The sequence below is a fragment of the Oxyura jamaicensis genome, chromosome 2 (genome assembly GCF_011077185.1).
Source record: "Oxyura jamaicensis isolate SHBP4307 breed ruddy duck chromosome 2, BPBGC_Ojam_1.0, whole genome shotgun sequence".
NCBI classification, from domain to species: Eukaryota; Metazoa; Chordata; class Aves; order Anseriformes; family Anatidae; genus Oxyura; species Oxyura jamaicensis.
The window spans coordinates 28860680-28875525 of NC_048894.1; the positions used below are offsets into that span (position 1 = coordinate 28860680).

A 14846-nucleotide genomic window follows, 5' to 3' on the forward strand; every position below is an offset into this window, starting at 1 on the left:
CCAAATGAAGCAGTATATTGCTGCCTTACAGCCAAAAGCCTGTCACGTGACAGAAGAAAGTTCAAATCCTTACTACAGGCTACTCTGTTTCCTCTCACCACATAGAACCTAAGCCTAGTTTTACAAAATACAGGGAACTGAAAGGCAATACATTTTGTTAAAACTAGACCATTTCTGCACAAAGATAACTTAGATTCATCAGGCTAAGCTACCTGTGAAGGCTCCCTCAGTGTAAGAGTAAATGAGACGTACACTGCAAAATTCAGTCTTTTTTTTTTTCCTTAACACAAAGGAACAGCTAAGAAAAGGACTGCAAAGATTTAATTAGAAGCCAAATACAGTCTTGTGATGCACTCCCTTATTCATTCTACCTTGCCATTCATTGTTTGAAAAGAGCCAATCTGACTAGTTTTTCATCATGTTATTGTCAAATCACTGATGCTGTGATATATTAAAAATTGTGCAGAGAACATGCTTATCCTATTCCTTATTGTGGGTAAAACAGATGAGAGAGGTCAGAGAAAGAAGAGCTTAAAGAAAAACTAGCTCTTCATTACACAACATAATTATATCATACCTGTCCTAAACAAAAGTTCTTTAAGGAAAGGAGAAAAGGCAGAGGAAGAAAAAAAAACAAACAATCCAGTTTCCTCCTTGCTAGTTTAACTGACTTAACTTCAGAACACGCGCACTATGTTCAAGGTAAACCAAGTTACTCCATAGCAAATTGGCAGTTCATTTTCATAAGTATTAGTTAACTACAGTTGTTATTATTCTCAACCAAGTTACTATTAACCTTTTAAAATTCAGTCTATTAAACGGAGACATAATAACATGCTGTACAGTTTAATCTACTGCTGCCTAGCAACGTAGTTTAAATGCAAAATGCTTTATGAAAATGCTACTATTATCACTGCATTTTTCTATAAACCTACGAATGTATTTGATCTCTTTTTAAGTGTGTAGCAAACATTTAGAAAACTCTAATAGAATTGAAAACTATGTTTTGAATTTGTCAGTAGTTCAAAAGAAGAAGAAAAGAAAAAGGGTCATCAGTGTCATTGCACTACCCATCTTTCAGCAGGAAGTGAAAGTTGTGAAGGATTTTCCCTTCTTCAGATCTCTCTTTCTAGCGTTATTGGAAAGCTTGTCTTCTTGTTTAAATGAATTTCATTTTAATCTCCTTCTTGAGCTGCTGGATAGATGGAGCCTCTTAAAAAATTCAGGATATCACTGTAATTGTGAATTGATCTGTTTTTGTTTTCAAAGGCTGGGGCCCTCCATCCAGGAAACATACTGTCTTCTCAAAGTTGCTTTTCATACAAATAATGAATTTGCACACTCTTTTTCTATCATATTATTCCATATTATCCCTTAATGGAAAAGCATGTCTTAAGAAAAACTCTACTTTTTGTATTGGTTTGTTCCTGGAAACATGCCAAAAAAAAAAAAAACTGTCAAAGTCAGTGTGAAATATTTACTGTCCTGATTTTTTTTTATTTTTTTTTTTTATTTCCTAAAGGAGTTTTGGAAGCTTATGTAGGAAGTGATACTGTGTTAGAGAACTAAAACATATGTAGTCCTCATTATCAAAATTCTGAATTAACGTAATATATTGACAGACGCAGGAAAATTCCCCATTGGTTTTTAATGCAAAGTTAAGATTGGAACGGTGTTATGACTATGCAATCTTTAAAACAGACACGTAACTCATTAGTACCAAAGTAGAGGAAATTATCTATCTAGTGTGGTGCTGAATCCACATAGCCTATTTGCCTTTGGCTCTTTGGTTATGAGATCTGGCATCAGTTGGATTATTTCACCTAATCCATCATTAGCTTTCATGTGTCCTATATACTGTGCAACAAAACTAAATTTAACAAACCCTACTCCCCATCAATTACCACACTGAATATATTACATGTCAGCACAGAGCATAAAGATTAGACATGTTGCATTGCATCTTTCTTCATGATACATCAATATTTTTAGAGCACTATTAACGTTGCTAACTCCAACTGTAACAAATGTTCCTTTCCATTGTGAGGAGGCACTAAAGCCCTGACCTTTGCTGTTCACATACAACACATAGCTACTAAATAAAATGAAAAATATCAAAAGACTCAAAAATACATGAGAGATCCCAATAACAGCATGACAGAGTCACTTTTTTTTTTTTTTTTTTTAATTGCCTTACTGGCTTGGCTGGTGAAATACTGGAAGGTGACCTAATTTGTTTTCCTAGAATCCTGCAAGTAAACATTACTAATGTATATTTAACTTTCTCTCTGCACGTACACAAAGCACAGAAAGGTTACACTTACTTACAATGAAAAATAATCATATTACTGCTATGTTAGTGTAGCATCCTTACTTACCAGTCTTCCACAAATACACGGACGAAGTTTGAAATTCACTCTGTGCCCGAGTGTCCCAGGCTCCCACCAGCAGAACCACAAGAACTCCCACGCAGCGGGCTAGCAGAGTACAAACCCTCAGACCATGGGGGAAAGCAGCACTCCCCTGGCTCAACCCCATGCCTCCTCCAGCAGCCTGCTCCCACATCCAAAGCCTGCAGCGCAACCGTGAAACCCTCTTCAAATAATATTCCCCTCTTCAGAATTTCTTCATGGGGAGACGCAGACTGGAAAGGTCTCTCCTGCTATTGTGCATGGCAGTTGAAAAGGAAAAACTGTTTAACACTAGGGAACAATAGAGTCCTTGCTCGCTCTTGCTGCAGCGGCTGCTGCTAGTATGGTTGCTGCTCCACGCTCTTCCATTCAGCGGTTAGTTGCAGTTTTCCATCAGCTAAAAGAGAGACAGCTGTCCGCAGGGGGCTCCAGCTGACTGAGCAGGTTATCTTGCGCTGAGAGGCGGCAGCAGTCATTTACACCAGCTGGAGAGAGCGAGAGACAGAACAGGGATGAGGAGAAACACAAATAACCCAGTGCTGTAATCTCAAGGCAGAGAGTGACTGTGAAAGCCTGGCTTCCCAGACATCTCTCCCTGGAATATCCCAGATGACACACATTAAGAAGAAAAGAAATCATCAGGATGTGCTTCAGAAACACAACTTGTACAACCAGAACAGATATCACCAGAGCAATATATATTAATTAGAAAAGCATCAGACACTTGTCCTGATAAAAATATATATGCTGCATTAACCATTTTGTAAACAACAAAAAATAAGTGATTACTCATACATTAAATATATTTTTAAATCTTCACAAAGGAAAAAAAAAAAAAAACTTGTGTATTTGTCAAATCTGATTCAGGTAATAACACAGTTGTCTGCTGTGCATGGAGGTGTAAGCACATAAGCATGCTATCTCTGTGGTAGAGGAAGTCTGTGCGTAATATATAATGCAAAATAACATCCTTTCCTACCCAGCAAGTATGTACACACATATATATGCATAAATGTCAACTGTGTAATTTAGAGTAATTTGAAGATCAAGTTATCAATCACTTTTAAAGTATATACTGAGTTTTACATATGAAAGTATTCAGGATACATTAGGCTGTCGTGATGATACAAAAACGTGGAGAGAGACAAAGCTTTTAAAATAGGCATCTTTATCTCTCCCGCCCACTGCCCACTGAACAGATACAATAACAAGCCTAAAGATGAGGTTTCAGACATCTATAAACTGCAAAACAAATGAAAAATTTTCAAGAAAACTGCTACCATATCCAAAATGTTCCATTCAAAATGCAAGCAGATACAAAAATACACAGGATCCAGAGTTTTAAAAGGACAGAGCTATTGTTGTTTAAAGAAGAAACCTTCAGTGAATCTCTCTTGGGATAGCTGTCATTTTGCACAACCTTCCCAGACTCTGCCTTTTCACATGCATTAGATTAAAATCAGCCATGATCAAGTAATTCCCAAGTCCTTGCCTGTTTAAATATTCTGACATCAGAGCAAATTAGCAATGTTGAAGGTTGCAAATTCGTCTTTGTTTACTTTCCACTCTGTTACGCCTCTAAGAGGGAATTAAAGGCTCAGGGAGCTCTAGCACTCTGAGGCTGTGATTAAGAGAGATAAGCAAGTGTGGATTACTGTTCTTCAGCTGTTGAAAAACAGGCAACAATCAGGAGATTATAGGTTGATAAGGGATACATAGAAAGCCATGATCTTAACAAATTTATAGCATCCTTATGCAGAACTTGCAACCTCAGCTAAAACACTTCTGGAATGATATTTTATTTATTTCTGCTACATCATATTTCATTCACTTTAGGAAGCATGGAAATCCCTTCATCATGTCCTTTGTTGACCTAGACTGCTAAAACAAAATGCTCTCTGAGTTTATAGAAGTACAGCAATTCCACAGGTAAATTTGAGGTTAAGTTATTCACATGTGCATTGTTTTACATGCTACACTAAGAATATGAGAACTTGAAATACTTAAAAATAATCCCATCTTCACCAATTTAAGAAAATATATATATATATATTTTCAGTTATTTAAAAAAAAATCCACTCTGAATTTAAGGGCTTAAAAAGGCTTAAGACCATCAGGAAATCTGTAGCAATAGCTTTATTGACTTGCATAGTTACAATAAGATGTATATAACATACACTCCTTTGAAGAATTACGAGTAAAAACCTTGACTTTTTAACTGGAGTTACACACCAAGGGAAAAGTTCCATTTATGGGTTGACTAGGGGAAAAGGGACCTTTTCAGAGTTATAGGTTGCAATGCATTCTATCTAGATTTTTTATGAATATCTAAAGAAAGCCTCTGAAAATATTTTGTACATGACTCAGATCATCCAGAAACATCATCAGGAAACAGATCATCTGTGCAGTTGGCACAATGAATCAAAGTGGTTTTTGACAGCAGAACAAAGCAGTATAATGAGAGGGTGAATACCCATACACAAACACTCAAATATTTTCTATTTAACAGGACCACATACTTCAAAAATTTCAGTGAAATATGGATGATTAAAACTCATATTTGCACACTACTTTTAATGGTTTTACTGTTTTGTTTTTTTTTTTTTTCTGACAAAGACCAATAAACTATGGACAAGTAATTTCATTTTCATTCATTTTGGTCACAAGCTATGATGCATTTAAAACTGTTCAGAAAAACATCAAAGAGAAAGAACAGAGGTATAACTGGGAAAACGAGATTCCTGAAGAGCTGTCTTTGGTAAACCCTCATCTTTGACTACATCACTTCTGCAGCCCAAACAGTCTTCTTCTTTCAGTTTCAGCAGGAAAAGATCAGTGAAAACAGGCCAAAAAAGGTGGATGCCTGGAGACACGCTAACCTATCTGCAGGAGTTAGACTTCAGGCATATGAGGCAACATATACAGATTGCAAGCTTCAACTATTAAAATGAATAATCTCGAGAGCTGTTGGTATCCTTTTCCACCCCAGTGTGCCCAACATGCTCTTACGTACTTCCTATTTGCTACAGTAGATGAAAGGCCACCCTCCCAGTTAATAATGCAGCTACTATTTCCAGCCCACACTGACAACCCATATTCTTAATACATACCTAACAATCATAAATTATCAGTTGTTTGTGGTTTACACATTCCCAAAATAAACATTTAAGTACTTCTGAAAAGAAACCTCTAGACAAAGCATAAAAATAAACTGCAATCAACATTAGTCTCTGTATCAGTAGTAACATATAACATTGTCAGTGCTGTACCTTGGAGCATCAACATATGGGTCTCAGTAGACCTGTATTCACATACATTTATTTATCTGAAGCACTGCAGCTATGTTGAGTCTGTAAACTGCTCTCACAAGCGATTGACACGTTAGCACTTCTTTGTTTTCTAGGGAAAAATGACTAATACTGAAGACTTTCAAGAAAGCAAAGTAAAGCTAGTCATAAAATATTGGAATTATTTTTTTTCATGTTTCCTAGCATTAAAAACGTAGAGGATGACACAACAAACATATCATATCTTTGATTTAGTGAAAAGAGAAATGAAAACAATATACAAATTTCATAACCGCTGGGTATGAAAAGCTGCCTGCCAAGCAGAATCATTCCACTAGTAGTAGCGTTTTCCTGCACTAGTAGGCATTCGCATTTCATAAACCTGTCTCTGAAATGCCATGAATAAGTGCTTCAGGATCATCTTCTGTTCTATCCCAAAGACATTGTTATTTCTACACATACTGGAAAAAGTCAAAGAGCATAGAGAAAGTAAGGCATACATATGGCTTCTAGGCTCAACACTCAATAAGGGGTGTGTCCAGCACCACTTTTGTCCACCTTTAACTTTGTAGGCCCTGCGTAAGCCAGCAGTTCTTAGTAAAGCTTCAGGCTGCATTCTTCTAGATCATATATATATGATCTTATATATATGATCCTTATACATGGAAAATTCTAGTTTTCTCCCTCTAAATCTTCTGTGCTGTGTGAATACTAGCATACCAGAAAAATCACCCAACTTCTAAAGAACAAAAAGTGTTTCATTTCTTATCTAGGAAATCCAAATTCCTCCTTAACTGAACTCATTGGAATTTGTATCCAAGATGACTTTCTCCCTTTACTTAGGTATGAAAAGGACAAGTGTTACCACACATAACTAAGTTGACTATCTCCCTAGAAAGAGCTCTAGAGTTAGAATCACAGAATATTCCAAGTTGGAAGGGATCCACAAGGATCAAGTCCAACTCCTGGCTCCACACAGGACCACCCAAAAATCAGACCATGTGTCTGAGAGTGTTGTCCAGATATTTCTTGAACTCTGACAGGCTTAGTGCAGTGACCACTGCCCTGGGGAGTTTGTCCCAGTGCCCAACGACCCTCTGGGTGCAGAACCTTTCCCTAACACCCAGCCTCACCTTCCCCTGTCCCAGCTCCATGCCGTTCTCTCGGGTCCTGTCGGTGTCCCCAGAGAGCAGAGCTCAGCGCTTGCCCCTCCACTGCCCTCATGAGGGAGCTGCAGGCTGCCATGAGGCCTCCTCTCAGCCTGGTCTGCTCTGGCCTGAACAAACCAAGTGACTTCAGCCAGAACTCGTATGCCTTACCTTCCCACCCGGTGCACTGTATGGGTCTCACAGGTGAATTTTAAAGAAAGTATTACAGGTGGCACGTTCCTTTTCATGCTTATTTTGCAAACTCCATCATCTAAACATTCCAAACAACAGCTCAAATGAACTTGTGTTCTCTCTATTCCCCTGCATAAATTCCCTGGCCAAAAATTCTAATTCCGCATTTTATAGGAGCCTGACTTTCTTGCAGATATTTTACTACAGACAGAAGTGTATTTAAATGATTTTCTTGAGCTGGGAACTTCAAGATTTTTAAAAGATTTTCAGAACTCTGAGCCAGAATAAGATGTACAGGGTTCTTTTAGTGGAAGATGAATTCTTCTTTAGTGGAATTCCTGTGGAATTTTGAGCATTAATCAATACACTCAGTAGTGGTCTATTATTTTTCTTCATATGAAAGCAAGGGAGCATAGTCAGGGAAGTCACAAAAATATGCTAAATGTGAACAACCTAAATATACATATGCATATATTTTTATATATTGCAATGCAAATATGTTGCAACACACTTATTCTCTCAAAATATGGTATCTATGTTCCTTAAGTCCTAAATAAAATATGTGTTGTGCAAAACTTGTTGGTGAAATAAAAATAAAAATTATTCTTTAGGGAGCGTAAATATCTGGCCTCTAGGTGTCACACTTGTCCATGTCATAATACGCTATGGATTTCTTAGTCTTTCACAGCAGATAAGAGACCAAAAAAAAACTTTCATACAAGAAAACCTTATTTTTAGAACACGAATAAAGGCTCTACTTGCATGAATGCACAAGCAGCAAACATCTCACTCAGACTTTACAAATGCATTGTTTTTATTAAGGAAAATAAATGATGCTTGGACAGATTACTCTCTTTTTTATTTTGTTGTTGATGCTGTTTATTTTTAAATCTAGTTGAAACCTAGTCCATGGGTCAAAATTTGCCAATCTTTTATTTATTTATTTATTTATTATTCAGTTGCAAAAAGAAGCAATTTAGCTATTTATTTCTGTAATGCTGTTTTTGAGTAGCTGTCTCAGTTTGGCTGAGCACCTGGCTGTTATATTTTTCATTGATCCCTTTGGTAGGTATCAATACCCCCCAGCCTGGAATGTTCACGTAAAGAAACTATTCTTTGTAAAAACGGACATATTAACATACCACAAGGATGTTTTACCAAGAACTGCTTACTAGAAGATAAAGCTAGAGAACTGCAGAAGGTCAGTCAGACTAAATCAACTAATTCTACCTTTCGGCCCTAAGCACTGTGAATGAACATTTTCCTTTCTTCCCAGATTACATGGATTGCAGCTGTAGACTGCATGAAGCAGAACCTTTGCAAGTACAAAACTGGCTGTAAAAGTCTCTGTGAAGTTCCCTACCATGAATTGCCATCTCTATCAAGAATTCAAGCTCTTAAACTTTTCTCATCAATTCTCTTTAATATCATCTGGTGCAGCTTGCCTATTAGTAGGAAAACATAGTATGAATTTTTCACTAGAAAACCAACTGCATTGATATGGTAGCTTGCTGAAATAGATCTTGAGTGTGTTTATATTCATCCAGAATTGGATGTAGTAAGCCCTCATACGTGAATTTTCTCTTGAAGAGATCAAACATACAAAATAATTCTAATCATACTTAATATCTACAAACAAAATACCAATTACAGTTAGGGTTTGTAGTGAGGTCTGCACCACTACTCTCTCTCAAATACATTTATATATTTTTTTAAGACTGACATAGTTTCATAGTAACTTCTAACGGATAAAAACAAGAAGCAGAAAAGGCAATATATATATAATATATATATATATATATTCATCCCAGTCCCAGTCGTTTTAAAGAAGGAGATAGACAATCATTACTTTATTTTGTTAATAAAAAAGAAAGAAAGAAGTGCCTGAGGAAGGTTGTGAAATTTTTAACTTAAAAGCTTTTTTGATTCTTTGGGGGAGAAGCTTGAAATTTGCTTCTGCTAAGAGTGATCAGTCACTTCTCATCACAACCTCTGAAAAGAAATCTGTACTCAATCAGAACCCGTTTTGAAATTGTGTACCAGTATGCACAGATAGAATCAGTTTTCTACCACCAAGCCCATTGCACTAAGTTTTCACACAGAAAACTAAAAGACAAGACTTTAATGAGGCTTTTCAAGTCTATTCTATTCCTCCAATGTGTGCATATACTTTTTGAATTTGAGTTTCTAAAGTCAATAGGATCAATGTCAGCTGACATGGACTTGTGCTGAAAATAAATTACCTTATCCAGGCAATATATTCACTGGAGAAAAGTAATAGTTAAAAGTGATAGCTATAAGTGCAAATAAGTAGAATATAAACAGTACTTGAAATGCAGTCAGGGAGATTTCAAAGACAATGGTGAGGTAAGTATTGAAATCCCTGGCAAGGGAAACAGAAAGACAGAGAATGGAATAAAAAAAAAAGAGAATCGGTGCCCAATATTGCTTTTGAAAATCCTCTCCAGGGACAGCTTAGTAATTTGCACATACCAAATCACCTTTAAACAAAAGCCACCTTCAGTCAATTTTAAGCCTTTTCTCCTTATTAAAATGCTATTGATTGATCATTCTTCATCTAAATGCTTGACAAGCCAATTTCCATTTTCAAGGAGGAAGACATTGGTCTTCTTCTTCAAGCCATAAATCACTCAAACATTCTGTTATCAATTCTCAAATTAGTTAAATTATACAAATTAATAAGAAAATTAAATAAGGCTGCATTTTAAAATTTATTTTTATTGTTTTAAAACAGCTAATATATTTAATGGCTTCCAGAAATTGATGGGTTCAGGAGTACCAACAAAAACAATATAGTTGGAAATAGCTTTCAATGATTTGTTAACTTATTAAGAATTCCAACTTAGCTGGCCAAAAGTACAGCTGTGTGTTTTGTGCTGACATAAACAGATCAATAAACAAGAGGAGTATAACTTCAAAAAACTGGTTAAGGCATCTCACACAATTTTGACACGGTGTGAGGTTTAAGCCATATTAAATGAATGATCATGTTTCAGCTGTGATTTACTAACAAACCAAGCTCTAAGCTAGAACTGTTATGTAATTAGCCATCATATTTTGTAGCACCTTACATGGTAATTATAATACAAAATAAAATATCTGAGAATAAATCCTTTATATAAAAGATTTACAAGGGTGTTCCATCTGTCACATTTGAATCGTATGGTTGTGCTTTAACTAGGCGTTCAAAGGGACACCTATTCCTACTGACCAGTCTTCCTATTGAAAATTTTAGGTCACTCAAGTCAACTCTGTAGCAAAGTACAATTAAAAAAAAAAAAAAACTAAATCTAAACAAGGGAGGCAACAAAATTCATGAATTAGAAGGCCATATTAATGAAGACATGATTCTATTTCAAACCATTTCACTATTTAATCTTGAATATGAATAACTAGATCCAAAATGCTGAGTTGTAGCAACAAAATCTGCCTGTTCCTCTAAGTACTGGCCTTTCTTCCTCCTCCACTGTTGCAGCAGTCTCCTCTCCTATGCTCCATTGCAGCAGCATTTCAGTGGCAAAAATAAAGCAGGTCGGCAAATCTATGCAAGTGAGATAGGTGAAATCACAACTACATATAATTGGATTTTATGCATACAGATCACAAAGCACTTAGCATAATCTGCACGCTGCAGAAAATTTTCCTCTAAATTATCAGCATTAGTGTTAAAATTAGAGCTTCACTATGGGGGATCAAACCAAGCTTAAGGTGATGGGAAAGGTTACTTTCGGGATGGGAAAAAAAAGAATCATTAAATTGGCACCATTGTTCTTCTCTATGGTGGCATAAAGACATTATTACCAGTTTTCTCCAATCACTATTATACTTGTATCACCAAAAAGGAAATAAAAAGATTTCCAATTTCTGTTAGTGGCAACTCCAGTACTTCCACAAGTTGCTCCCATGAGACTCAGAACTAACGTTGGTCTAAATAAGTGACAGTTGCATCTATATAATCTCTGCAGCATATATGACAACTTATATTGCTCACTGAAGGAAGAAACAGGATGGAGGAGATAAAAAGAACAGTAAGTTTTCTCAATGATTGTCCTATGATTGAAATAGTGTAGAAACTTACAAAGCAGATGGCTCTTGATGAGAATTGAATTCACTTGCTACCACACAACTAGATGGGTTGAGCATGACTTCCCTGGGAAAACAACTTAATCTACACATATGAAATAGGGTGCACAGTGCTCAGAAAATGAAGCACTATTGAAACACAAACAGCAATGTCTGAATGACACAGAATTTAGATTAAAAAAACAAAAACAAACAAACAACAACAACAACAAAATGCATGTCATGCATAAAGCAGAAAAAAAAAATATTAGAGAAAACATTATAAACAACCTGCTTTGTAGACCTTGGTGGATGATTGCATGTTCAAACACCCCCTGATCATTTCAGTTCTTCCTTCTTCTTACAGACATAATAGTTGTACCCATAACTTACATAGAAGTTTGCCCCTATTTTATTGCAGCACATGTATGTGTCTAAAGAAAGAGTTTAATTATTATATGCTGTTGAATGCATGCTAAATATTGAAACCTGCTGAAAAGCAGGGCACATTGTAGTGCGTTGTAGGGCACACTTGGGCTGATTTAAGGTACAGTTCAATAAATTACTCTTCTGTAAAGTTACAGGGTTGCTGTAGCAAAGTATTACACTGACAGGATTCAGAAAAGAATTCCCTTCATTATGTCAAACATTTAAAGATGCATATGCCTACCGTATGTCCCCTCTTTCTGTCAGTAACTGGTTTACTGGCAACCAACCAGAAATACTGATTGATTGCTAACCTTGTGAATCATATTTTTTTAATGTAAAACTTAACTATATTGAGTTATCTAAACCATGATCTCTTATGCAAATTACCCTAGATTTGGTTATAGGCAGTTTGGCAGGGCTTCTTCTAAGCTCCTAGCCAAGGTTTAATTTTCATTTCTAAAAGACACCGGTAAAGTGCACTGTGGGTTCCTAGCCTCTGTTAATGTCAAGACTTCTGACTTCATGCCCTAAATATAGGTGAACACATAGTTTTCACATATCCTGGATCTTTGAAAGAATGGAGGACATCCATCTACCTCTTTCTCTATTACATATATGCAATAAAAAAGTTGTTATTGATTTGGTCAAGATACAACTTCATATTCTCATCAAGCAATAGAAAAGTGTAAAATTCATTAAAATATGAAAAGGGAATAGCATTTTTATTGCATTCACATCTTCAGAATATAATTCAGAAACCTATCCTCAATTTTTCCTCAGTTCAAATAAAGTTCCATTTTTAAAAATGTGCAAGAATTTTCTTTTTCATGTCTCTTTCACATTGCTATCCTTATGTTAACCTGCAATTTCAAGTAGTGATTTTCAGATGCTAACAAAATGAAATGATCCCAAATAGTTTTCTTTGGGTTTGCATAATGGAATACGAAAGATTGTATTCATTTGATTTCAAAATGGACCATTAGCCACTGTAGTCTTAAGCCATTAAATGAAAGAACTTGAAATCAAACAATAAATAACCCTAATGCATACCTCTAAGCAGTAAGTAATTAAAATAGATAGTAAACATTTGCTTTATTGTTTGTTTTTCCTTCTTAAATTATGATTTTTGCAACAGTTCTTTAAATGGTTTTCATTTTAACTGCATTGCAAAAATGAGATCATATTCATTGTATGCTCTTCATTAACTCAACTGATGGTGTTTTAATTCCTGCAACTTACAAAGCCTAGTGTTTCTTTTGCAATTCAGCATAGCTAGTGTGTGTTAAGAATAATTAGCTTCACTATGGCAGAACAAGTGATTTCTTTGCAAAATACAAACACTGCTTCTGACAAAGATTATTATTAAACTTTTAAGGTATTTCTTTTCCTGCAGTAATTTCATTTTTAAGAAACTTTTCTGTACTCCAGTTTCCCTAATGATCTAACAACCCACGTTGTCTCTGATGGCAAATACTTTCAACATATCTAGAAGATCTGAAAGGATACTTAATGCACATGTTTTGTCTGATACACAAAAATACTTCAGCTTTATTATAAACAATGAATGCTGTTTAAAAGACTAAGGGTTAGTGTGAAAGAAAATATCATGGAATTTCATTACAAATAATTATACTCTGATAATGTTTTGTGTAAAACTTGCCATAAAAAGCCAGGCACCACACCTACAATTTAGCAAACATGCTATCTTAACTTACATAGATATGTAACCAAAAATGAACAGTCACACTGTCACACAGAGTTATTCTACTCATCTATTTTCAGAATTACAACATAGGATCCATGATGTGACCTCTTTAAATTTGCAGTTATGTTAAAATAATAAATAATGAAGTGTCAAGAAAGCGTCATGACCTTGCCTTGATCAAGAGCTGAGTATAAACCATAGATAAAAGGCAGTGCAAACAAGAACTGAATGTAATGTAGTGTGGGCCATGGATCAACAAGTAACAGGAGAACAACACCTGAAACTGCTGTAAATACCCTGATACTGCGAGTAGCTGATTTGATCAGTGGTCTGTAGCTCTTTGGTTAGCCCCTCAACACACAAATACAGATGATGGAGGAATATCAGTTAGAGATCTAATGCCATGCTGAACTGCTGCCCAGAGCCTGAAACAGTTTAAATGAATACTGCATTCTACCTTTGACCCAGTTCACCTGTCCCAAACCACTGCAGTGCTAACTGGGACAGGTCAGTTAACTTTCTAGATGTGTCTGCTTACATGTGCAAGAAGCTTCCCTGACACAGTCCATCCCTCCTTGCTTGGTCCACTAACAACTTGAGCACAATAGCACCACATTGTTTGGTGTACAACCCCCCTTCCCACCATCACAACACAGTTAGAATCTTCTCAAAAAATGCTGGCATTTTACGTTCTTCATTATAAAAATAACATATGCAAAAATAAAAGCAAGCACTTAGACCTTACTGTATTTCCTAAAACCTTAAAGTAAGAAAATTAATTTTAAAGTCAAACAACCACCAGCACATAACTTCTATTCCTTAGCCTCCCCCCCTCCAATTCCCCTCCTTTCCAAAGACATTTAGGGTGTTTCTACAGAAGCAGCATTACTAATCTTCTATTATAGTAGAAAAGACATGAGCTCCATCACATCAGTCAGATGAAACCATTGGACTCTAGGTCAAAAACACCACCTTGAATATCAGTCAGATACAAGAAGACAGTCATTGTGATCTTAAAAATAAATAAATAAATAAAATATTTCTGAATGCAATATTAACATTGCTACACTGCTTAATTAGGAAGAATAATTCAAATTATGTTGGCAAGAACAAGAGAAAAACTCCATCAATATAAATCAGAATAAATATATATGTGTGTGCATATATATATATGTTTTATAAATGTATACATATACTGAAAACCTGAACTTAACTGAGCTTTCAGATCTTCTAGAGGAATGAACAGAAACACCAGCCTGAGTTAATGGAGGTAGCTAATATAGTAGGTAAACTACCACAAATTTGCTAATGTTCAGTTTTAAGCATTCAAATGTTAAACTACCAACAGACCAGCTTTCACTTTTCTGTAATATTCTAATGTTTTACATACAACAGATGGCAAAAAAAAAAAAAAAGGAAGAAAAGAGAAAAAAACACTTTGAATATCGTTGTGGGTTAGCCCTGCAGGCAGCTAAGCACCACATAGCTGTTTGCTCACCCCGCAGTGAGATGGGGAAGTGAATCGGAAGAAAAAGTAAAACTCATGGACTGAGAAAAAGACAGTGTAGTAGGACAGAAAAAGAACATAATA

The 14846-nt window shown here is 35.8% G+C and overlaps 1 protein-coding gene across 6 annotated transcripts in view; it reads right to left on the minus strand.

Annotated features, from left to right (window-relative positions):
* THSD7A (thrombospondin type 1 domain containing 7A) overlaps positions 1 to 14846 on the minus strand; it is a 271309-nt gene that overhangs the window by 198439 nt on the left and 58024 nt on the right. For all 6 annotated transcript variants that reach the window (XM_035319518.1, XM_035319521.1, XM_035319519.1 and 3 more), the window contains exon 3: positions 2379 to 2896. In XM_035319518.1, the coding sequence (XP_035175409.1) occupies positions 2379 to 2565 (187 nt within the window). In that variant the 5' untranslated portion in view covers positions 2566 to 2896. The remainder of the gene's footprint in view (positions 1 to 2378; positions 2897 to 14846) is intronic.